Source organism: Macrosteles quadrilineatus, unplaced genomic scaffold, assembly GCF_028750875.1.
Source record: "Macrosteles quadrilineatus isolate MER2022 unplaced genomic scaffold, UCM_ALF_1.0 Scaffold_1__1_contigs__length_201487025, whole genome shotgun sequence".
NCBI classification, from domain to species: Eukaryota; Metazoa; Arthropoda; class Insecta; order Hemiptera; family Cicadellidae; genus Macrosteles; species Macrosteles quadrilineatus.
In genome coordinates, this window is record NW_026542594.1 from 141,021,661 (window position 1) to 141,047,572 (window position 25,912).

A 25,912-nucleotide genomic window follows, 5' to 3' on the forward strand; every position below is an offset into this window, starting at 1 on the left:
TCAAATAACATTCATTTGAAAAAAACAACTGGTCACATGTAGCAGGAGTATAAAAAGTAAACACGCTAGTAAAGCTAATGACGTAATTGTCAATGTTTATTATCCATATCGTTATCAGTTCTATCCTTGATAATTACCCACCCTCATTGAATAAATGTACATAGTAATTTCCCATATTAGTTAATTTAAACTACAATATATTCATAGTTGAAATAAAAGTGAAATTTTTACGTTTGGGGGCGCTGATATAGGCAAACGTAACCACAACTGAACACGATTTCATAAAAAGGATGGTTTGTCTAATTGCAGTATCCTAGGTCAATGTTGACGTTGTGTTCAATCTATGTCATCCACCTGTTTATCTTTGTATAAAACCCGGCTGAGGTTGTGGTGGTAATTTAAAATCGTGATTCCTGACTATTATCTTCTTTTTATGACTTCAATATTTCCGGGCCTAATCCAAACAAAGTTAAAGCAGACAAACATTAATTGTAAACAAAAAGCTACCATGGAGAATTAAAACATGTAAACATTGTTAATTTTCTATTCTTTCCTTGAAAAGTGGAGCAGTAAAATAATTTGCATTTATCTTTTTCATTAAGACTTGTGTACAGAGCCTCGATTTGTACTGTGGTTTAATTAATTTTGGTCTAAACTATTTTAAACTGTGGTCTAATAATCTCTACTAATCTTACTTATTTCCTATAATCAATGACAAAATAAGAGTAAATAAAATAACCTCATAGTTCCATAGTTTATATTTAACCAGCTGTTAGTTAAAACAAATTATATTGCTCTAAATCAAATCGAAGATTACAAAGATTGCTTTAAAAAATAATTCGAACATCCTAGTATTTTACTATGTATACTTTAATTAATCTGTCATCCTCTTACAGAAGAATTGAACGTAACAATGATTAGCATTACACATAGTATAAATAAGTCAACCCTAAGTTTGTCGTTACATTTTTATCCAAATGCTGAATTTGTGACACAAAAGCTGAATGTTTACAGCTGTTATGTTAAGCAAATTATTTTATGCCAAAAGCTAGTTTGGAATCTTAGCGTCGGCTGCTAGACTTTTTAAAAATTAAAACTTAATTTCAAAAAAACTGGGTCCCTAAACTAAAATTATGGCTTCGACATTCCCTAGTTCTCAAAATTATCTTTCTTTCAACACAAAAATCATGAAAATCCGTCGAGTGGTTGATTCAGAATCGTGAAATAAAAAAACACTGTTTCGTTTTAATATTCTAGATTTTGCACTTAGGCCTACATAAAACACTTTTACAATTAATACATTTTTTTATTAAATTTTTGTGCGCCATAATGTTATTCCATATTTCACCTACAGTAACAAATTTGCTCATAAAGAGATACATAAATTTATTTCAAACTTATTCTCCATAAGATTAAGATATACATTCTAAATTTACAGTTTTTTCTTTTAATTTCTCTGTAACCAACAGCACTTCAATATGTGAAATTATTTTATTTGTGGTTTTTTTTTTTAGATCTAAAAATAGCTAAGAAAGAAGTATATATGTTTTGAAGGTAAAAAAATTAAGTAAAAAAAAACTATTTTTACTGCTGTAAAACCCCATACTCATGGACCATGCTGGTTCAAAAACTCTTTCGGATAAATAATGTTGATTTATCTTTGCCCCGAATTTCGAAAAAACTGGATAATGATAATTCGTCCAGATAAAACATATTCCCTTAGTAGATTTCTCATCCTTATCGAACAGCTGAAGCCAATTTTATTGTTAGTTGTTCTGTATGGTGCATTGTAGAGGTTGAGTTTTGTTTCCAATTTGTTTCTTGTTATTTCAGTCATTTAAAACCTTGTTTAACCAAATAATACAATCTAATCATAAAAAATAACTCGTCCCCTAGTTACATAACCAAAAACAGTAAAGCTCAAATCATGAAATTAACCTTAAAATAATAGAAACAAAATTTCTTCAACACTAGCGCCCAGTGTCACCACCGTACATGTACTGGACACGAAAAACAAGCTTCAAAATGTATAATGGGATGAGAAGTCTACTTATGTTGGTTAGTCTATGATAATATTATCCCACTTACTGACATATAAAAAATCAAGTAAAAGTGTTTTATGCATCTGGGGACATCCAAACAAAAAACTAAAACGGTCCCAGGTTTAGGTCCTTTTCCCGACCCCTGAAACAAGATACTAGTTTGGGAGGGAAAAGCAGCAGACAAATTTTACAGCCATCAAAATGTAAGGCTGATATACTTGACTCAAGATGGCTCTTTTTCGCCCTTGGTAGAAAAGTAGTAAAGCTGGGTTTTCCTAGGCGCGGAACCGGAGAGAGGAATGCGGAGAGCAGACTCCTCTTGTCTTAGGTAATTTAATGTTACTGTTTTCCTAGAAGCGGAGCGTAACGTCATGTTAATCGCTTCTCCGATCTCCGCGTTCCTCTCTTCAAGCTCCACTTCCACGCATAGGAAAACCCAGCTTTACTTTGTTTTACCCACAACACATGTATTAAAAATAACCTTTATCACTGCAGTAAGACAAAAATATATATTGCAAAAATGTTTAACTTAACTTAGATGGTATGTTTCAGTTCTTGGATGTATTCTATCGCAAGGATCTAGAGAGACAAATTAGGCAAATAAAGCACAAATTGTCCGCCCAGAGTTCATCTCTATTCCCAGACTTCCAAAACAAACTCATGTTCTTACAGGAGTTAAAGTACATAAATGCTGATAATGTTGGTAGGTTTATTCCTATAAAATTACTGACCTGTAACTATTTGATTGGGTATTGGTTATTTGATCTGAAAACCTTGTTTCAGGCTACCTAAGAAAACAAACCTTGAAAATATTGTGGCCTTGAAATTTTTATAATTTTTACTGAAATAAAAAAGTCTAATTTAATTTTCTTTTGGGCTAGTACACTTGAATGGTATCACTGATACCACAAAATACAGGACATCTCCTGCAATAAGGGTATTGACACTATTGTAATTCTTGATGATTGCTCAATAAAGAATATTGTATTGTATTGTATTATTGTATTGCAAAACATTATCATTATCTACCGTGATGAAAGAAATATCATAAATGAATCCTACGGTCTTGGAAAAATTCTTTATCGTCTTCGGCAATCGGGGCAAAACATTTAACATCTCCCCCCTGAGGGCAAATCCTCCTTCTTTTATAAAAGCTTAGGTTGATGTTTTATGGAGGGTCGGTGGATAGTGAAATAACAAGTTTAACAACTGCTGTTTGATGATCCAGCAACAGAACTACTGTAATGCTTAACCTTAACCTTGCTCACTTATCTCTTTAGGTAGTTGGTAATAATGATTTTGTTGAGTATTGTACATAATTTAAAGTATACAGGTTTAGATATACTTTGGGTGGTAGATTAGAGAGACAACGGAGATGTCATGACACTGTCGTAATTTCTGGCAGTCTACTTGGTTCTATATATAGTAGATGGGACTATATATAGTAGTAAGTGGGAGTATTCTTTATAGTCAAAAAGATTGTCTACTTTGCACTGTCTTGGAACAAATTATTCTTCAATTAACCCTTTAAAATAAATGTCACATCTGTAAAACAGAATTGCTTAATGCTTACAAAAAGGAAAATTGTAAGCTAATTTGTTATTGTGTCCACTAGATATATGTGGCTTAAATCTGTTAACATTTCAGTGCAAATGAAAGGGAAAGTTGCTACAAGCATGGGTACCAATGAGCTGATGATTACGGAGCTAGTGTTCCGCAATGTGCTCACCGACATGCAGCCGACAGAGATAGCTGCTTTGTTATCGGGCCTTGTCTTTCAGGCCAAGACAAAAGAAGAACTCAGACCAGACTTTCTGGAAAAGGTAATTTCTTCAAATTTGTTTAACAGAATAAATTACTGTAACAAGAGATTCTTGAGCAAAGTTTAGTTAGTTGCGATTTGCAGTTGAGGGGGAAAAAAGTAACAGGAAAGAAAAGGGAAATCATGAGATTCTTTAAATAATTAATTCAAGTTTGCTCCATGATAAATGTACTTTTCCATCATAAATGGAAATATTTGTGTACATTTCTTCCTCCTGCTGAATTCCCACTTGTTTTATTTTGTTATTATTAAATATTTTGGGTTTTACAGGCGAACCTTCACGTACAGTAACAATACTTTAAAGGAATGGACCAAGAAATTAGCTATGCCATGGAATTCACCTGTTGTAAAACATTGCATTTCATTACATATTTATTTATTTAATTTTAAACTTGGAACTTATTTCTAACTTTCATTGTGCCAAAATATTTTCTAATTTTTTTTCATTACATGTAGGGAAGAAAAGAAATTGAAAAGGTGAATCAAGAATTGATCCAGATGGAGAGAGAGTGTCATATAGGCACATTCGACGATTCCAGTGAATTTGATAAACTTAATTTTGGGTTACTAGAAGTTGTTTATGAATGGGCCTCCAACAAGGTAAGTTATGTTGTATTGTAAGTTTATTGTAGCTTAAGTTTTATTTTATCTTTGTTACCACCTCACATAGAAATATTTCCTGTTGAAAGATATTGATCAATAATTATCCTATTCACAGAATATTTATAATGTAATAGTTCTAGCAACAAAATAAGCGACAAATTTGGTATTTACTCAAGGGAGGTACAGAAGAGCCTTCGATGCTGTCAGCTGTCAGATCTGGTTGAGGGAACACCATTACCGCAACGATACGGAATTCAGTCATCGGCCTCGGTGGTTTAGTGGATAGTATGTCGGGCTGATAATCCTAAGGTGCTGGGTTCGAATCCCGCTGGCTGCACTAACTTTTTGTCAACAATTTTTTTTCATATCAGCAAGTTTGGTTGGTTTGGTTAGGTTATGACAGTTAAATTTTATAATTAAAAAATTATAAAATTGAATTTTAGGCATTTATAATTTTATTTTGTGAACAAAACTATTTTTAGATTAGTAAACCTTCATTTGATTTTTTCATTATCAGCACGTTTGGTTAGGTTATGACAGTTTAATTTAATAATTGATAAATTTTAAGATTAATTTTATAATTTTTCTTAATTTTATAATTAACTTGGCCTAATAGTGAAGTAAAAATTACGCGCTGTGCTCTCTACTACAACGCTATTAACGGAGGAATTTTGAACTAAACTATGTCATCGTTGCCTCAATTTTACCTCCCTTAAGTCAGACTCGAAAAAAATTTTTATGAGCCATTCAGCACATGCCTTAAAGTAAAAACTTGTCAAGGTGTCTTGACATCTCATCCACATTCCAGATGGTGAACAACCAACACCTTTTTCTCTCATCACTCCTTGTGTAGCATAAGGTTAATTGTAGTATTTACCGATTTACCCCCTAGCGAATAAGGTCAGTTGTAGCCTATTTAAAATATCATTAAATTCCATGTTGATGGCTCCTGGATAAATGACTTAATATTGTGGTATAATTACCTCGTCAAGTAATCCAAATGTTGCTGATGTGGACCACTACATGTTTCACCGTTAATTCGGCATTGTCAGTGGTGGATCCAGAGTGGGTGGCGAAAGGGGTGTTTCTTTATCACATCATCTTTGGACAAAGAAATTGTATAAAACTGCCATTTTGGTGACTTAGTTTACACAAATTTTTCAGGGGGGGGGGGCTACCCTGAACCCCCCGGTTCCCTCCCCCCTTGTGACTGTTCTAGATCCGCCACTGGGCATCGTCAGGGTACACATAACATAAAAGACATTATTATCAAACAAAATGTCTAAGACAAATCCTTAAAAAACTTGACAATTAGTTGAAGGCTAAAGATTGCTTCTTAAACGATAAGTTTTTATTTAGCTTGTGTATTACGATTCTGGAATTCTATAAAACGCCCACAGTTCTTTGATTCTTTACCTACCGTAAAATTTGTCTGGACTTAAGACAATCCTCTTGATTACATAAATACAGGGGTTTTTTAAAAGAATGCTGGGATTTCAAACGTCGTTGCTCGGGGACTATTCAAAGTTAATTAAATGATTTAAACGTCAAATTGAAGGGAAAAAATAAAATTTTCTCATTCTTTGATACAATTCAGAATGATTCAATAAAATCAGATTTTCATAGATAACATCATAAAGTGAACAATTAAGGTTTGTTCAACTGGTTCAACTGAGGACTTCGTTGGGCAATAGATTTTTTCGGGCTTTTGATGCAGAATTGTCAGATTTCTTCGACTACGTCATTGCTTGTTTTTAGCTGGCCAGGTGAATGTCTTTTCAAACACTTCGGTGTCACAAAACTCATTAAACCAGCTTCAAGTTTCTTTATCATCAAGTAGATATAAGTTAAATTTTGTTTAATTTAGCAATTGATATAAAATCTGCGAACCACAGATTATAATCTGTGCCTTCTGTTGCGCCGTAATGTCGTGGCGACTGGCGTCAGGCGTATGAGTCACAATAGCGGCCTACCACCGCGCACCTGTTTTGCACATGCCAAGGTCAAAGTTTCCTCCCTTGCTACAAGGGAAACAAAACTTATTTAACGTATACTTAAGTTATTTTAGCTTCAATTTGACGTATAACACGTTTAGTTAGCTTGAATAGTACCCAAACAATCTATTATAATATTAAAATGATACAATCAAATTTTATGTAAACGGTTAAGGCCATTTACCAAATAAAAATATAGGCATATGGAACATCAAAATGAAGCTTAGAGTGTGTAGATTTGCCGAAAAGTGTTGATATGGACGAATTTCCAAAGGGCTCTGCCCCACAGGCTAATTTCCAAAGGGCTGCTCCTGGCATGCTTCCAATGTTTACATGATTTAATTTAATTTAGTTAATGAAACAGCTGGCCAGTACAATGAACTGGCGTTTGTTTATTTACTCGAATAAGATGTTTGTGACGCTTTATGTAGATTGAGGAGGGTTATGTTTGGTTTTAAGGTGAGGTTGTATACGTTTTGTAAAGTATTGCTCAAAGCTCCATTTTTTAATTTATATGGTACAGTACCTAATCTACATTTGAAGAAGCTTGGATAAAATGGAAGAAAATTGTAAAACATGTCATTCATAAAGCAAAAGCATCAATATGAAGCAATAATTGATGCTATTGCTACACTAAGGTATGTTGTCATATTCTTAGGGATCTCTATTAACATCAAAAGTAGGGGTTTGAAAGCAAGTAGGTTTACGCTTTTAAATCAGCTTATATTTTCAAACTAAATCATAGAGTTGCTGTATGTATTTTAAAACACACATCAGCACCACTTTAATAGCTCTCTAGGCTAGGTAACATGTTCTTCCTGTTGCAAAGCACGGGTATGGCAGCTTGTCATCATTTAAAATCCCAGCATTCTTTTAAAAACACCCTGTATTAGAGACTTCTTAGCTAAGTGATTCATGGGTCTCCTCAATAAGTTAGAAAATATGGAAAACGGTAAAGTTAAGAACTAATTGGAAGGCAACTATTACAGGAGATGCAAAATCAAATTTGTGTTAGGATTTCTGTCAAACATCTCAATATTATGTATCAACATGTTAAGGGGTAGTGTCTCAGTAGTAGTTTTAAGAAACTACTTACATGTAAAGCGAGCCAATATCATCTTGAACTATTTTTCTTGTGTTATAAGATGAGGGGGAAATAATAATAAACCTAATGAAATGTGAATCTGGGAATTATTAATATCCAAAAGAAGTATGATGTGCCCATCAAAACACAACTGTCTAGACTTTAAGCCAGACCCACAGTTGTTTAATGAGGCTGACATAGATAACGCTGCGAAGTGCAAATATAATAATTATGGATCTACAAAGAAGATGTTTTTTATTATATTTGTGGTGATATAGTTAGAAAATTTGAAAAATTATGTCTTGTTAAGACTTTTTTCTGGTTCTCCGTGTGAGGCCGCACACAAATCTCACATATCCTATACTCTAATACGAGCAAAGTTTGCTTGTATGTATGTATGTATGCTTGCACCAAGATCTCGAAAACGGCTCCGACGATTTTCTTCAAATGTTGTATATAGTTTATTTCTGGCCTAAAAACGAGTTTACTGCAATTAGAACTGCCATCAAAAATCTAATTACGTAGTAAAATGAAATTGAAAATCACATTTTTTTAACATTAGTCTTATGGGTTGCTAGGTAACCATGTTGGCTGAATTAAATAACAAGGAAAAAGTAAACAAAAGACTTGTAGCTTGTAATTTGTCTATCCACAGTATACTAGCAAAACAAAATACAGTACAAAAGGAAAAACATCAGTTGTTACTATTGAGCAAAGATTATACTGAAGATTACTAGATTCTATAGTCAAGGGTAGCAGTGTGGAGTGTGGGATCTGTTTATGACGATTAGATTACGGTATCTGCAATCCTTAAATGCTATGGAAAGGGAGGAAAACAGGTCCACGACATAGGAAGTGGTGAAGGAAGTAGTAAAGGCGAGCAGTCTGGAGTGTGGGAACTGTTTATGACGATTAAATTAAGGTATCTGCAATCCTAAAATGTAATGGGAGGGAGGAAAACAGGTCCATGACGTAGGAAATGGGGAAGGAAGTTGTAAGGCTAGCAGTGCAGAGTGTGGAAACCGTCTGTAGCATTTATGTATCTGCAATTTTAAAATAGTATAAAGAAGGAGGGCAAACAGGTCTACGACATAGGGAGTGGTGGAGGAAGTAGCAAGGGTGAGCAGTCCGGAGTGTGGGAATTGTTAATAACGATTAAAACAAGTTATCTACAATCCTAAAATGCTATGGGAAGGGAGGGAATCAGGTCCGCGACGTAGGAAGTGGTGAAGGAAGTAGTAAAGGCGAGCAGTCTGGAGTGTAGAAACTGTTTAAGACGATTAGATTAAGGAATCTGCAATCCTAAAATCCTATGGGAAGTGATGGAAAGAGGTCCGTGACGTAGGAAGTGGTGAAGGAAGTAGTAAAGGCGAGCAGTCTGGAGTGTGAAAACTGTTTATGACGATTAGATTAAGGAATCTACAATCCTAAAATGCAATGGGAATGGGGGGAAACAGGTCCGCGACGTAGGAAGTGGTGAAGGAAGTAGTAAAGGCGAGCAGTCTGGAGTCTGGGAAATGTTTATGGGAATTACATTAAGGTATCTACAATCCTAAAATGCTACGAGGAGGGAGGAAAACAGGTCCATGACGTAGGAAATGGTGTAGGAAGTAGTAATGCTAGCAGTGCAGAGTGTGGGAACCGTCTGTGGCATTTATGTATCTGCAATTCTGAAATAGTATAAAGAAGGAGGGCAAACAGGTCTACGACATAGGGAGTGGTGAAGGAAGTAGCAAGGGTGAGCAGTCCGGAGTGTGGGAATTGTTAATAACGATTAAAACAAGTTATCTACTATCCTAAAATGCTATGGGAAGGGAGGGAATCAGGTCCGCGACGTAGGAAGTGGTGAAGGAAGTAGTAAAGGTGAGCAGTCTGGAGTGTGGAAACTGTTTAAGACGATTAGATTAAGGAATCTGCAATCCTAAAATCCTATGGGAAGGGATGGAAAGAGGTCCGCGACGTAGGAAGTGGTGAAGGAAGTAGTAAAGGCGAGCAGTCTGGAGTGTGGAAACTGTTTAAGACGATTAGAATAAGGAATCTGCAATCCTAAAATCCTATGGGAAGGGATGGAAAGAGGTCCGCGACGTAGGAAGTGGTGAAGGAAGTAGTAAAGGCGAGCAGTCTGGAGTGTGAAAACTGTTTATGACGATTAGATTAAGGAATCTACAATCCTAAAATGATATGGGAATGGAGGGAAACAGGTCCGGGACGTAGGAAGTGGTGAAGGAAGTAGTAAAGGCGAGCAGTCTGGAGTGTGAAAACTGTTTATGACGATTCGATTAAGGAATCTGCAATCCTAAAATGCTATGGGAAGGGAGGGAAACAGGTTCACGACGTAGGAAGTGGTGAAGGAAGTAGTAAAGGCGAGCAGTCTGGAGTGTGGAAACTGTTTAAAGGCGAGCAGTCTGGAGTGTGAAAACTATTTATGACGATTAGATTAAGGAATCTACAATCCTAAAATGATATGGGAATGGAGGGAAACAGGTCCGGGACGTAGGAAGTGGTGAAGGAAGTAGTAAAGGCGAGCAGTCTGGAGTGTGAAAACTGTTTATGACGATTCGATTAAGGAATCCGCAATCCTAAAATGCTATGGGAAGGGAGGGAAACAGGTTCACGACGTAGGAAGTGGTGAAGGAAATAGTAAATGTGAGCAGTCCGGAGTGTGGGAACTGTTAATAACGATTAGATCAAGTTATCTACAATCCTAAAATGCTATGGGATGGGAGGGAATCATGACCGCGACGTAGGAAGTGGTGAAGGAAGTAGTAAAGGCGAGCAGTCTGGAGTGTGGAAACTGTTTATGACGATTAGATTAAAGAATCAACAATCCTAAAATCCTATGGGAAGGGATGGAAAGAGGTCTGCGTCATAGGAAGTGGTGAAGGAAGTAGTAAAGATGGGCAGTCCGGAGTGTGGGAAATGTTTATGACGATTAGATTAAGGTATCTACAATCCTAAAATGCTATGGGAATGGAGGGAAACAGGTCTGCGACGTAGGAAGAGGTGAAGGAAGTAGTAAAGGCAAGCAGCCCGGAGTGTTGGAACTGTTAATGACGATTAGATTAGGGTGTCTGCAATCCTAAAATGCCATTTGAAGGGGGAGAAACAGGTCCGCGACGTAGGAAGTGGTGAAGGAAGTAGTAAAGGCGAGCAGTCTGGAGCCTGGGAACTGTTTATGGGAACTACATTAAGGTATCTACAATCCTAAAATGCTACGAGAAGGGAGGAGAGGAAAACAGGTCCATGACGTAGGAAATGGTGTAGGAAGTAGTAATGCTAGCAGTGCAGAGTGTGGGAACTGTCTGTGGCATTTATGTATCTGCAATTCTAAAATGGTATAGGAAAGGAGGGCAAACAGGTCCACGACGTAGGGAGTGGTGAAATAAGTAGTGAAGGTTAGCAGTGTGGAGATTGGGAGTGGATTAATGTATCTGCAATACTTTTCAGAGTAAAGTAATAATTTTCCCCGAGCAAAGCTCGGTCCCCAGGTACTTTTAACTTAAAGGGTAAATTGATTGGCAAATAAAAATGTACTAATCTTCTATATATTTAATACACAGTTGTAACACTGTTTTCTCAGTAATTACTGGACCGATCTACAAGATTTATGTATCAAATTAAAGGGGATAGTGTGTAGATTTGCCGAACTTCCTTAAAATTTACGTTTTTTCTAAGGGCTACGACCTACAGCCCTTTAAAGGTCGAGTCAATACGATTCTTATTGAAGAATATAATACACAATTTATAAATTATTCGTCAGCTGTTTAATGTTTGTCAGACATTTGTTATTATTTTTATAACCTCACTTTCAGTATGCAATTATTAAACTTGGAGTTTCTGTTTATAAACACACGATTTTGATCAAGGAAAGTGTATTTGTTAACTTATTTTTGAAATGTTTTAGTTTTCCTGCAAAGTGATCTGAAGGAAAGTGGTAATTGAGTTTAAGTTTGAGTATGGAATGTGAAATAATACCCATAGTAGGGAACGGAAACTTATTGTTTTGATCAATATAATTTATTCTCTACGGCCACCAGAATAATCATGGGGAAATCCGCTTGCAAGTTGTACATATAATTGCTAATGAGTGGGAAACATACAAACATTTTATAGTAGGTGACGAATCTTACTCAAGATCAGTGTTAGACGGTCAGTGGTACCAAACTTTATCTTCTCGAGATGGCGAGTACGCTGGGATATTTGAAATTACAATTTATCAGTGAACTATACCCTAACTATATTTGTTCGAGTAGGCCTACACAGGGAAGTTGCTTGAGAAACTGTGACTTAAGATTTCGGTTCTGGCGAAGAAGTATCTGACTTGATGTTTAATGGCAATGTTGACTCGGGTCATTATAGCGTTATAAAACTTTATCATTAACCCCAGGGTGTGAAAAGTACAAAAAGAAAAAGAAAAGGTAATCATTAGCCGGGCGTAAAGAGACATACAGAACGAGAAAAACATGTAGAGAACCATCGAACTAAAAAAGTAAAGAGCAGTGATGGTGTTAAATGTGCTCTGGAAGTCCCTTCTAAAAATACCAATTTTTTTTTAATTGGGGTCGTTAGATTGGATTTGTCAGTTTCAAGTTCACTGCACACATCCAGTTTACTGCAAATCTAAGAATTTTGAGTCACAACAGACTAACTGGGACACAAATATATTTTTCCTTATGTTGTCACAAGGGGAAGGTAAAATGAGCTCCTTATCAACATTTTGAGTTTATGGAAAATCTTATCAACAGCGACTATAAAAAAAGTATTAAGGGTCAAAAGAGACAAAAAACTATTTGAGTAAAATATAATACAAATCTGCATTTGAAATAGCCAGTTCTAAGTCTCACTTGAATCAACATCTTTCTGGTAGTGGTAGTCTACATAGTTTTAAAATCCACTCCTTTTCCATCAAATTGGACCGTTAATACCCTCTAACATTGAACAAAGTATGCCCAACTTTATATATACGACGTAAACACAGCTTTTACTCACAGTATGGGTCAAAGATTCGTGAAATGCGACCAACTGCTGATGCGTGATTTACATGTAGGCTAAGTGACTATCTTTATTCCATACAACAAATGTAATGAAAAAAAAAACAACGACGAATATAGGAATATACTTGAGCAAATTATCTTAATATCATAAATAGCTGCTTATTAGGTTATCAGCATTGCCTAGTTCGTATACTATTTATTTTTCAAATGAAACTCGAATTAATATAAAACATTCGGTTAAAATAATATATCGGTTTGATTAACATAAAATAGTTTATACAGGCAAACTATCAGTTTTATTTCATGTACAAAATTAAACAACCCCTAAATAAAATACAAAGCTAAACAGTTTTTGTTAATTATTATTTCTTTTATTGCTGACAATATTCCCGTGGCGGAGCACGGGCGTTTAACTAGTAATAGTAAAGTTTGCCTTCAAAACTAAATTGTAATATGAGGGACTCTAATGACAACCTTAAGTTAACTATGCATGTTTGTAATCATTGTATCAACAAAATTTTTAGAGATCATATACCAATGACGAACTTCAAGCATCACATGCTCTGATGGTGACAAAATACGTTTGCATTTATTTGAGATATTGTCCCATCATCTCACAAAGATGGAAACGGCAGGGAGGACTAAAAATTAAACTTAGGTTTCAGGCAAAAATGTATAAAGATAGTTTAGTTTTGTACCCTGTAAATTGTGCAAGTGTTTAGCAAATGTTTTAAAGGCAATTATATCAGTTAAACCACTTATTATTTTGCATGTAATCTGTTTTTATTTTTTCATATCACACAAAATAATATACGTAATAGTAAGAAAACCCTCAGTTTTCAAATTTTTTACCAAGCAAAACCTTGCTTATGGACAATATCTTGTGATTCACAGATGAAAGCCTTAAGAATAAGTGGTAGAGTACTTTATTATGTTTACAAATTACTCTTAATTGTTATTGGGCATGTCAAGAAGATAGATTTTTTGTCAGCAAAATTCTGTTAAAACTTGTATACTGTATAAGGTGAAAACAGCTTTTACGCCACACTACACTATTTTGACGAAGTTCCCACGCAAGGATTTAGTCCAGCTGTTTGCCGCCAGCTTATTCAAATGGGGTTTCATTGCGTACTACTGTACTGTAATGAGTTTTGCCGGACACCAATCAGCTGATTATACTGTATTTAGGTGACAATGAATGAATATTATAAACAAAAACATAACCTCTCTTAGAGGTTATGACTAGTGATTTTTAGTCCTTTAGTTGGGGGTAATATATAAGGATTTGTACAGATTTAGTAGTATGGCGTAAACTATCGTACGTCACTCGTCCAAAATGTGTTTACCGGACTCGTATGGTAATCCCGGGAACGACCACACTTGTCCGGCAAACACTTGTTTTCAGGACTAGTAACGTAATATACTATTTTAACATGTGCTGCGACAATACAGAAGCAATACGCTGTGGGGTGCTTTTGACCACCGTACCCCTTTAATGCCTAGAACGCAACCTCCGCTGGCGACTTGGGCAGTCTAGTAGGCCTGCCGATCCAGTAGTTATATATCGATGTATATGTGTGATGATCTCATGCCATTTGTTTGTTCCAGCCTTTTGCAGAGATAATGAAGTTGACAGATGTGCAGGAAGGAATCATAGTCCGATGTATACAACAATTGAGTGAAACTCTGAACTATGTCAAGGGTGCCGCGGCTCAGGTGGGAGATCGCATGCTCGAGAATAAAATGGAAGAAGTCAAGGATCTCATCAAGAGAGACATTGTGTTTGCTGCTAGTTTATATACTCAGTAACCTAGTTTACCCAAACTGTTCTTAACTTTGTTTGTTCTTAACTTGTTTGTTTGTTACTTTCAAAACTTGTGATACTGAACTGTACTTATATTATTTATGGATAAAGACAATTCTGAACTAAATGTTGAACCTTTAAGTAATTTGTTACATTCTATATTATTATGCTTAGGTCGCTTACTATACGTGAGTGTTCTACATTTTTACAGTATTTGCTAAATAACAAAAGAATGGTAAAAGTCTTAGTCAGAGGGCAATAAGTTTTATACTAATATCTTGTGTAAATAATGTAATATATTCTTATTTTACTACTGTTATCGGTACACAGTTAAATAAATTAACTTTGATTAGATGTATAATTTCTTTAAACCTGTCCAAAGTGCAAGTTCAAATTAAAACTGAAAGAAAAACATATTAATACTTAACACGTTTGCGGGCCACTCACCGGCGAGTGCTCTAGTTCCTTTCTGCCACGCTGAACGCTCACTGGTGAGTGATTGCATCGCCTACATTCCATTCAATATCTAGGCTGCAGTACACCGGGAAGAACGGGTATTTTTATGTCTGTGTTTAGCTAGGAATAAGAGCTTTATTGTGGTATAGGTTGGTAGTAAATTTCTCCGCAAAATCCCCTTCTGGCAAGCTTCGATATCAACTTGTTGTTCCGTCTTTTTCCCTTCAATTGGCAATACAATGGGACCGGCTAGTTCCAGGCAGTGCTGCTATCTGTGAGTGTTAGCAAACTACGTGGACTCTCGTCGTAACACAGCACATCACCGCACATCACTTACTATTCGTCAGACCGAAATATTTGAAAGCCAAATGGGTTTGTTTGGTGCTACACCGCACTGACTGAGACCACGCCTGCCATTTCGTGGGCCGCAGCAAACGTGTTAATAAAGAATTTTCATTTTTTAGGTGTTGCCTTTCAGATTACTTTTTAACAATATATTCTAGACGTTAAAAAAATACCTTTTTTGCCAACGTAATCTATTAATCGTCTGGATAGCGACCGGTTTCGACACTCAAGGTGTCATTGTCAAGCCTTTGAGTTCTGTTCTAGCTCCTAGGAGGTCGTCAAGAAGTCTTCAAAACATGAACACGAGACAGGAACACACATTTTTACAAATAAATAAAACATTATGGCCAACCAAAAACACTGATGATCACGGCGCGGCTGCGGGTTCAGTGTGTAGGTCTAGAACAAGAGACACTGTCTAGACCTACACTCGAATCTACATTTTCATGGCTGCTCGAATTTAAAATACAGTAGAGTTTTAAGGTCTTTAATAAAACATATTCATAATAATAATTGATTTATTTTAGCACTAGGCTAGTTAACTTGTTTTATTAATTATAGAAGAAAGGATGCTAGGGTTGAAAACACAGCTGGAAAACTTAATTGAAACTTTAAGATATCTTCTTAACAATTGTATTCAAATTTAAAAAGAGTATTAATTGATGAACCCTTGGTTGTTTCCTACTTTCAGATCTTTACTAAATAAAAACAACAGTGTCAGACCTATAATTAGTAATTACACAAGAAAGTTTTCCAGTGAAACTTTTTCCACCCCATGTTGAATTATTTACAATAAGATGTTCCTTATAGGCTAGATATTAACTTAATAAAAGAAAATATATGAATGTTAATTGAACTCTGTTTTCATTAATCATCTTCTTTGCTTGCATTTTTTTATTGAACAGGATCAACTAGAATTTTGGTTCTGAAAGGAAAATAGCTGTGATTGTAGTAGGGATCCCAATGATTCACCTGAAAAAAATTTCAACAAATGTTAATATATTATGCACTTTTTCTTTACTCACATTACAATATTTATAGCACATAGCATATATTAAGTGGGTGTGTTGCTAGCCTCTTGGTTATCGTCTCAGACATCAGTGCGGGAGAGACAGGTTCAATTCCTAGCATATCCACAAAACTTTATTCTCACATTGACCTCTTGTAAAATGCCACAGTCACAGGAAAAAGGTTATAGACTGACAGACAGTGGCGGTTCTAGAACCTTGTCAAGGGGGGGCTGGGGGGGTGTGGAGCACCCTCCAATAAAGCAGGGGGTACGGGGGGTCCTCCCCTGGGAAAATTTGGAATTTTCAAAGCCGTTTGGTGACTTTCTAAAGCCATTTTTGACACGTAAAACCGTGCCAAATTGTCCATAAAATCCCATTTCACCTATTGTTTGTCATGAGCAAATGGACATTTTAAAAATTAAGCTATGACGATTGCATTCATGAAATTCAAAACACACTGTAGACTACTGCCATATCCTCCTAAAAGCCGTTGGGTGACTTTCTACAGCCAGTTTTAACGTCTAGAACTGTGTGCAAAACCTCCCATTTCCCCATTTATTTGTCATGAATAAGTAGACATTTTTAAAACTAACTATGATGATTGCATTCATAAATCTCAAAACATATTGTAGGCTACGGCCATATCCTCCTAAAAGCTGTTTACTGACTTTCTAAAGCCATTATTAATGTCTATATCTGTGTCCAACTGTCCAAAAACCTCCCATTTCACCTGTTATTTGTCTTTGTCATGAGCAAGTAGAAATTTTAAAAATCAAACTATGACGAACTTACATTCATGAATTTCAAAACATAGGCCTACTGTAGACTACGAAGCCTGAAGCCATATCTCCTAAAAGCCGTTTGGTGACTTTATATATAAAGTAATTTCTTACGGCTAGAACTGTGCCCAATTGTCCTAAAACCTTCCATTTCACCTGTTATATGTCATGCAAGCAAGTAGACACGTTTTTTAACCTTACGTTTTTCTCCATTTTATAGATCTGTCACAATATGTATAGTATCAAATTCAGTAATAGCATTGACTATAAACTTTAACACTAGTGTTTATATAGTCAATATAGGCTACTGGTGCTACTGCTGATTGCTGATTGATGCCTGTGTAAAGTTAGTGGCTAGCAGACAATTTGACAACTAACTATGGAACATCAGGAAATCAGCTGTTTCCCCGTCCTAGCTCGCGGGTATTTACTCAGGGGAGGTATAGATGAGCTTACGATGACAGCTGTGGGCTTCTCATTAGCTGAGGGAACACCATTACCGTAACAATACGGTTAGTAGCCATCGGCCTCGGTGGTCTAGTGGTTAGAGTGCCGGGCTGATATGCTGAGAGTCCTGGGTTCGAATCCCGCTGATTACACTAACTTTTTGAACATGATTTTTTCATTATCAGCAAGTTTGGTTGGTTTGGTTCGGTTATGGCAGTTTAATTTTATTATTAAGTCATCATAAAATTTTAATTTCAGAGCAATTTCTTAATGAACAGAATTATTTTTTCTATAAATAAACTTTTTTTAGGCCTATATTATTTCATCATCAGCAAGTTTGGTTAGTTCGGTTAGGTTATGATAGTAATTTTATAATAACAAAATTATAAAATTGAATTTGATGCATTTACAATTGTATTTTATGAACAGAACTATTTTTGCAATTAGTAAACCTTCGTTGCCAAAATGCTCTCTACTACAGCGCTGTTCACGGAGGAATTTTGAACTAATGCCTCAATCGTACCTCCCCCCCTAGTCAGACCCTAGCTCGCACGCTCAGCGCTCGCCTTTGCCCTAGCATGTCTACAGCTGACTGCTGTAAAAATTGGATGATGCGTACAACTTTCCATAGCATAATATTGTTTTATTCGTTGTGCTATTGTCCCAAAAATTTATCTACTCCTGCCATCTCTTATTAAGTTTAATAAAAACTACATTGATGTCTGTTTTATGACATTGCGTGTTTTAAGGACGAAATTTACGTTTACATTTATTTTTCCAGGTTCCAAGGGGACAGGGGTCTTTAGCCCCTGTAGCCCCCCCCCCCCCCTTGGAACCGCCACTGCTGACAGACAGATAAGAGAAGCTTGATATGTCTAACTATTCTTTCCTGAGGCTCGTTACCGCAAAAGAAGGGATACCTTCTTTGAATTCTCAATGTTAATGAAGTTGTAGCCTACACACTCATTGCTTGCAAAGAATCACCATTTTTTCAAGTACATGTTAACCCTCTGAGTGGCCAACCAACCTTATCAGTAGGGAACAACCGATTCGATTTGTTCGGGTCCAAAACTTTTGTGACGTCGCCGATTGAACATTTATAATGAGCATAAAATTGACTAAAACCTACATATATCGAAATATACGATTCTGAAGTCTCATTTTATAAAACCAATAACTCCAGTATGACTATGACCGCCGCTATGACTATCAGCAGTACTATCCTGATAATTAGACGAATTTGCTAGTTACAAGGCAATAAGGTGGTTCGGATTCCACTATAAACTGTAGGTCCCTTAGTTACCATTGGCTGTATGGGCTATATTTAATTAACAGCTATGTCTAAGGAAGATGTCAGCCTTAGTCACTAACAAGACTACAAGATTCCGCCACTCATCTTTATTCAAACTTGGCTTAAAATACCTTAACCGTCATACTGTAATATTTCGGTACCAGTACTAATGCTTTAATTTAATACTTTCTTATGAAATGGCTACCATACTAATGTAGGTCCTACATTAGTATGGTAGCCATTTCATTAGAAAGTATTAAAGCATCAGTACCGAAATATTACAGTATGACGGTTAGAATAAACAACATTTTACAGCTGCAAGTTAATCCAGCTGAAGACAATCAAAAAACGTCAAAAATGAGTTGGTCCCTAAGACAAAGGGGCATAAGTACATACAGTAGACTCCCTCCCGACCCTAATGGGACCAGACCTAGGCCAAATAACTCAAAAGGTCAGTTAAAACGGGCAATACCTAAAAATTACAACAAACAAATAACAAAATGAGGAGTTAGTATTTATTTGGAATTGTATAATAACTAGGGGTAACCCGTCGAAACGACGGTTACTATTGAGATTTTATGTAACTTCAGCTAACTGCGGTGATAGAGTGAAAATCTTATTTAAATTAAGGGAGGATAAGCATAATAATGAATATGAGATTGCGTAACTACCTTCAAAAACGTGGTTGGCTTTAGGTTGCCCAAAAGGTTTTTGAGGAGTCTTATAATAATTGTTTCTTGTTCATAAGTTTTGTTCATGTTAAAGCCACTTTCACTATATGGGAAAAGGAGTTCATATAATTGGTCTGTCATCTTACGGAAACAGTCTATATTACTAATAACTGGTTACATCTGCTTTGGGAAAATCATTCAGACCGTATTTGTATTGCATAAGTGAATCACCATCTTTGGCCATAAAAAACAGAATTTCATCAGCATATTAAATCAGTTTATTTTTTTATTGATAAAAATATCTGATTCACCAGAAGGCATGAACATTCTTACTTCGATCCAAGCAATTTTGATTCATTCTCTTGCCACATCGACCAAGGTATTTAATCATCCTGTACTTATTTGCCAATTGATTAACTTCTGGCGTAGTTTTGCCTTGGCTGTATCGATCACATAAAGTTGTGCGTTTGACTGTGTTAATAGACCCATTCTTGTAGACAAATTAGCTCATTATGGTTTTCAAGGCTGTGAATTAGATTTATTTGTGTCATATCTTAGTAATCGTAGGCAAATGGTTGAGGTCGATGGTATTACATCGCAAGTACTCATGTTAATTTTGGAGTTCCGCAAGGTTCAATTTTGGGCCCCATCTTATTTTTAATACTTATGAATGATTTATCTGTTAATGTTTCTTGTAGTGATGTCACAATCTATGTGGACGACACAACACTGTTTTGTAGCCACAGTGACATAGGGCAGTTGCACTGCCTATCAGAAAAGGCCTTAGGTGAATCGACAGAGTGGTTCTCTACAAATGGCTTGCTTTTAAATGTTGACAAAACTGACAATTTATTGGTTTCAACCCATGACATCTGTGATTTTAGTTCTGTTAAGCTTTTAGGTATATATTGACAATAGGCTGTCTTGACAGCATCATATTGATTTCCTCTGTACAAGGTTATCCAGAGTCAAATGTTTATTAAGCAGTTTAAGGAATCATGTCACTAATAGCTATTTGAAATTAGCCTATTTTGCGTTTTTTGAGAGCATCATAAGATTTGGTATAGTGATTTGGGGTAATGGAGTAGGTATTGGAAAAGTGTTAGTGATACAGAAAAAAGTCATTAGAATTGTTACCGGTGCCAAAAGATTAGACCATTGTAGGGTAAATCTCTATTCATAGAATCTAGTATATAGCCTATTAACTGTTGTTATGTTAATCTGTATATATATGAAGTCTCCATTTTTGTGAAAAAGAACTCAAACAAACATGTTTTAAGAGGAAATGTCCATAGCCACTTAACTAGGAATAGAAATTGTATTGATGTAAGTAGGGTAAGACTGTCTAGATCTCAAAACTATCATACCCACTTGGGGATCAAAATATTTAACATGTTTTCAGTTGATTTTCGTGCATTGCCCTTAAAAGAATTTTTTAAAAAACTGCTCTCTTGGTGTAAAGCTAATCCTATATACAAATTAGGCCTAAGTGATTTCTTCAATTTACAATTTGTAAACAAGGATTTAAATTTTATAGTTGTTTATAAATCATGTTTCTATTGTTTAGATTGACGATGTCTATTGTAATTCTTGTGGATTAATTAATGACTAGTAAACTTGTCTATTGTCTATTGTCATGCTACCTACGGTAGGCCTAATAGCTACTTCCTTAAGTTAAGTTAAGTTATAGGAAAATTCGCTAACAACAAAAAATAAATAGGTACCTTTTACAGAGCCCTTTGTTCGCTGCCTGCCATTTGCCCTTGTCCTTTGGATACTTCGCTGATACATATCCATTGTCCTTCATTATTTTCTCTCCATAAACTAACTTTGTTATCTCCACCTGAGACTGCAAGGACATTGCCTGTTAGAGACCAACTGACGTTCCAAACAACATCATCAAAAGTGTGTAGGATCGTTGAAGCCCAGTTAATGTTATCTTCACTTGTCCAGATAACAACTCTTCGATCTTGAGAACAACTTGCAATGGTACTGCGTGGCAATCCTATGGAAGGTGCCCACGCTACATCCCTTACCCAGTCTGAATGAGCTTCTAGTTTTGACTCCTCAATCCATCGGTCACCATCTTCTTTCCATATTTTTACCATATTATCACACCCACCACTAACTAATCTTTTTGTAGGTGTTGCTTTAGTAGGATCTGAACCTGGTAAGGTTGATGTTACTGGGGCCCAACTAACTGCATTGCATCCAGTAGTATGTGCATTAGGTATTTTCTTAGACTCCCAAGCTGAACCATCTGGAGAGCAAGACAAGATTGAAATTGTTGCATCTGAACTACCGCAGGCCAACAGAAGTCCATATTCATGTGGGGCCCAAGCAATTGAGTTAACTGAAGAGTCATGATTATTGTACTCATAAAACTTGACCCAATCTCCAGGTCCATTTTCTTTCCAAATTATGACTTTTCTGTCATAAGAGCAAGAAGCTAGAAAATTTCCAAATTTTGGATGAGCCCAAGCAACTTGCCAAACTGGGCCGTAGTGGCCTTTAAGGTCGGCAATTAAACTCTGGGTTCCGTTTTTCAAATTGTATATTTTAACAGAACTGTCAGAAGAGCAGGTTGCTAGACGAAGTCCATAATAATCCATTTCTGCATCATGTATTAAATCTTCGTGTCCAGTGTCAACCGAGTTTAGAATGGTTACCATGTTGTATGAATTTAAGTCTATAATCTAAAGATAATTTCACTGATTCGTAAACAAAATGAACCTATACATCACACATAAACTCACGCTTGGCTTCAAAACTTCAAAGTTTAGAACTATTGATTTGATTTTGATGTAAGTAATCGAGTATCTTAGGCTAGGCGTAGACGTCATATACCGGATTCAGTTTGTCTTCTTGTCATTATTTTGACTTTTGAGGTTAGAAAAGACGTGGACATATTGGTGTTGGCATTGACATCCACCGCTGTTAGTATAAACAGGCAATATTTTGCTAAGTACTATAATAATAGTCTAAGCTTAATTTTATTTGGCACTAAAGCACTTTTGTTCTAACACACGACTTAAAAGAAAGCAAAAGCCAGAGATATTGGATCAATTCAATAAGACTCTAAAAAAGCGTATGAAATTAGTATTAGTTTAAGGTCATTTTATTTGCAAATCCTATCTTTTAATCTATGATAGTTTATCATTTCTATTTATTCCTATATATTTTCCCAATAAAAGATCTTAAGTTAATAAAATGGTTAGTCTATGGTTACTACTACGGACTATGTTTTATCTATGCTACTATAGTTCGACCGCTTAGAAAACAACCTGCGCGCTATTGCGCTAATGCTAAACCAATGCTGGAGGAGGTCGCTTTCTAAGCAGCTGAACTATACCCACGAATACTTCCAACATGCACGAATACTAGAAGAAAAGGGCTTTTCTAGTAATCGTGCTACTACTTATACAAAACTATGCTCTTGGTATTTAAGCTCTAGAAAAAAATATTATGAAAAATTAAGCCTTGAGAGTCAAAATTTGGGAAAACTGATTCTCAAATTCTAGGCCCCCTCCCTATCAAATATCGTTTCAATAGGCCGATGGTGCCCCGACACATCTTTGTTGTTAAAATATAGAGCACAAATAATTTATTAAGCACTAAACCACTAAACTCAATAAAGCAATAATTCCAACAATAAAACTAATGTAACACATATACCACGGCCACCCCATATATCACGCTGCGCGCTTATCAACGGCCACCTTTAACTACAGGCCGCGGCCTGGTAGAATGGGCAACGTCGCAAGCGGTGTTGTTTTTATAGTGACATACGTCCCATAAGATAACATGGCAGACAGGTGACATCAGCTCATTCATTCGCACTATATTGATTTAAATTTATGAACATAAATTTATAAAAATATTGAAAATAAAACATACAGAATTGAAAACCGAAACAATCTATATATTTAATACGCGACATGAAACTTTGTGAACAATAAGGCTTTTTTATTTTAAGATTTAACCCCACATATTATATACCAAAATGTTCGTCTAGGTGTGTAGATGTGCAAACTGGCTTTAGATTTTCGAAATATTTTGTAAGTGCGTGGGCTGCCCTCAAAGTTCCTTCCATAAGGATAACATTGTGATTGATTTGAATGTTATTATATTCTGAAACAGATGTCAATACATTAGTTTAAAAAAGTTAAATCCCAGCTGTTTTGTTTGGTTTTGAAATGTAAACAGTTTGCATGTTTTTAAAAATAATTAGAAACCCGGCAAAGAAATGTTACCTATAGGACACGACGGGAGAAAAGTTTTACATTATATTTTCGTTTAAACATGCCAAGGACCCAACGACAAAGAAATATTGCCGGTCGGACACGGCGAGTCAACATACGGCAAGCAATGCAAAACGTAGGAGCCCAGACAAAGAGCTGGAACAGTTAGTGGCAACGCGTATTTACAAAATTACACTGACAAGAACAAGAATTCAGCAGCATTCACTTGGCGAGATGGCATTAAAATGTCAGAAATGTGGTGCGCTAAATTTTAAAGAAGAACAAAGAGGACGAGGCGAAAGATTTTTATCCTGCTGCCATAAAGGAAAAGTGAATCTACCACCATACCAAGAACCCATGTAGCACAGATGGTTGGGCCAACGTTGGTAAATTGTGGAGCCACACAGTTGGCCAACGGTAGAAATGTCACCTCTTTAAACTGTTTTCCAGCCAACCATTGTCCAACAATGGCCCAACCATCCAAAAAAACTGATGGCCAACTAACCATAACACAACTGATATCCAACCAACCGTTTTATTTCACACAAAATAACAAAGATTTAGTACGAAAAGCATAATTATTAGTTGAGTAAATTGATTAAATAGTTCATAAAAACAAATTTTGAAAAAAAGCTAGAACAAAATTTTTTGGCCCAGACGGGTCTCGAACCCGGGTCCTTCGACTTATCAGCCTCTTACCTTACAACTGAGCTATCTGTGATTGTTGATATAGAGAGTTTTCAAGAGGTGAAAGAGTAGCCGACAGTTGCAATGGTCGCAATACTTCAAACATTTTTGATACTACACAGTATAATATGATTCTGTTAATCTGTTAAGGCATCATAAGTAGTTATTTTTTTTTTTGGAGTTAGTGAGGATACTGGTATTTGAATATAGATTAATTAATTACCGTTAGATTATTAATGCTATTACAATTGACTGTTATATGATTAATTACTCTTGTCCCTTAAATTGTTGCAAATAAGTTAAAGAATATTAATTAAAAAAATATTTGCATTATTATAATATTATTAAAATTCATTGTTGTAGCCCCGGAACTGTAATATATAAAATATCTGGTTTTACTATACCTTTATCAGTTCCAAAAACTTTTGGAAACTTTTGGAACTGATAAAGGTATTGTAAAACCAGATATTTTATTATAATTATGTTGTGAAAGCTAGACCCAGAGAATGAAAGTCGTGTAAACTCAACTATGGACCATCGTTGGTCCAACAAAAGTATCTTTTGTTGGTCCAACGGAGTGAAAAACGGTTGGACAACGGTTGGCTTGATGTATGATACCCAGCAATGCATATTAATGTATTTCATTAACAATGAACCAATGTTGGTCCACAGTTGTAAATATTGGTTGGCCCAACTACGAGATATACAGTTGGACAACGGTTGGTTGGTTGTGGAAGCTCCAACCAACCATCGACCAACTGTCCCACAGTTGGCCAACGTTGGCCCAACCATCTGTGCTACATGGGAAATCTATTATATTAAGAGCCTACTTAATGGAGCAAATCATTTGAGCAGAAACTACAAAGAGAACATTAGATCGTACAACTCTGCGCTAGCAAATGGTCAGCACTCGAGCTAAAATTGAAGAACATAACGGTGAAGGGCCTTTCATGTATAAGGTGCAAGACACAGTTTATCACCCAATTGTCACCTTTCAAACGTCAGAAGGGGGGCATTCCACATTTTATGCCCAAATTTATACATACGGACGTCGAAACCGCTGTTCAAGAAAGAATGCTTAACAAAGCTAATGGCTCTTGCAGCACTGACTCAACTTGATATTAATCCATACGCGCAAGTTTTCAACATGATGAGCTCCGTCCTGCAAAATACCCCTACTGAATAACAAAAAGAACTTAGAACGCATATAGTCAACGATCGAGCTCAAGACCAACGTCGATACAACGACGCAACTTCTAATGACGTTGCTATAATATCCTAATTTATTATTCGTGCGGATTCGCACAGGTTCACCTAGTAATAATTAAAAACCTATATCTGTACATTTTAAGCGGATTCAATATTCAATATTGTCATAGTCCAGTAACCAAGCTTTCGTAAATACACAAATAACATTAGCTTATTCCAAAACAAAACAGCTGTTACAACCCTACTTGCGACGTTGCCACTTCGAATCCCATGGAGATAAAGGTGGTCATGGCTGCATCCGGTTGGTAAATCTTAAAACGTAATGCTATTTAATACCATAAAACCCCCGTGGGTAACAACTAGTTCCTTTTAAATGTGAATACTCAAAAGGTTAACATGGGAAACTACAGAGCCAATGGGGTGGAGCCCGACA

The 25,912-nt window shown here is 36.0% G+C and overlaps 2 protein-coding genes across 2 annotated transcripts in view; one reads left to right on the top strand and one right to left on the bottom strand.

Annotated features, from left to right (window-relative positions):
- The window catches only part of LOC128985822 (SKI2 subunit of superkiller complex protein), a 63,222-nt gene extending 48,216 nt beyond the window's left edge, over positions 1-15,006 (top strand). Inside the window, exons 18-21 of the mRNA XM_054405738.1 lie at positions 2,595-2,745; positions 3,690-3,865; positions 4,321-4,464; positions 14,148-15,006. Of these exons, the coding sequence (XP_054261713.1) occupies positions 2,595-2,745; positions 3,690-3,865; positions 4,321-4,464; positions 14,148-14,348 (672 nt within the window). The 3' untranslated portion in view covers positions 14,349-15,006. The remainder of the gene's footprint in view (positions 1-2,594; positions 2,746-3,689; positions 3,866-4,320; positions 4,465-14,147) is intronic.
- A 642-nt stretch (positions 15,007-15,648) lies between these two features.
- On the bottom strand, positions 15,649-22,206 carry LOC128985829 (protein SEC13 homolog). The gene is made up of 2 exons (XM_054405750.1): positions 21,067-22,206; positions 15,649-16,116 (listed from the first exon to the last, which is right to left on the bottom strand). Exon 1 carries the CDS (start codon positions 22,012-22,014, stop codon positions 21,070-21,072), a length of 945 nt encoding a protein of 314 aa, XP_054261725.1. The 5' UTR covers positions 22,015-22,206; the 3' UTR covers positions 15,649-16,116; positions 21,067-21,069.
- Between the last annotated feature and the right edge of the window lie 3,706 nt (positions 22,207-25,912).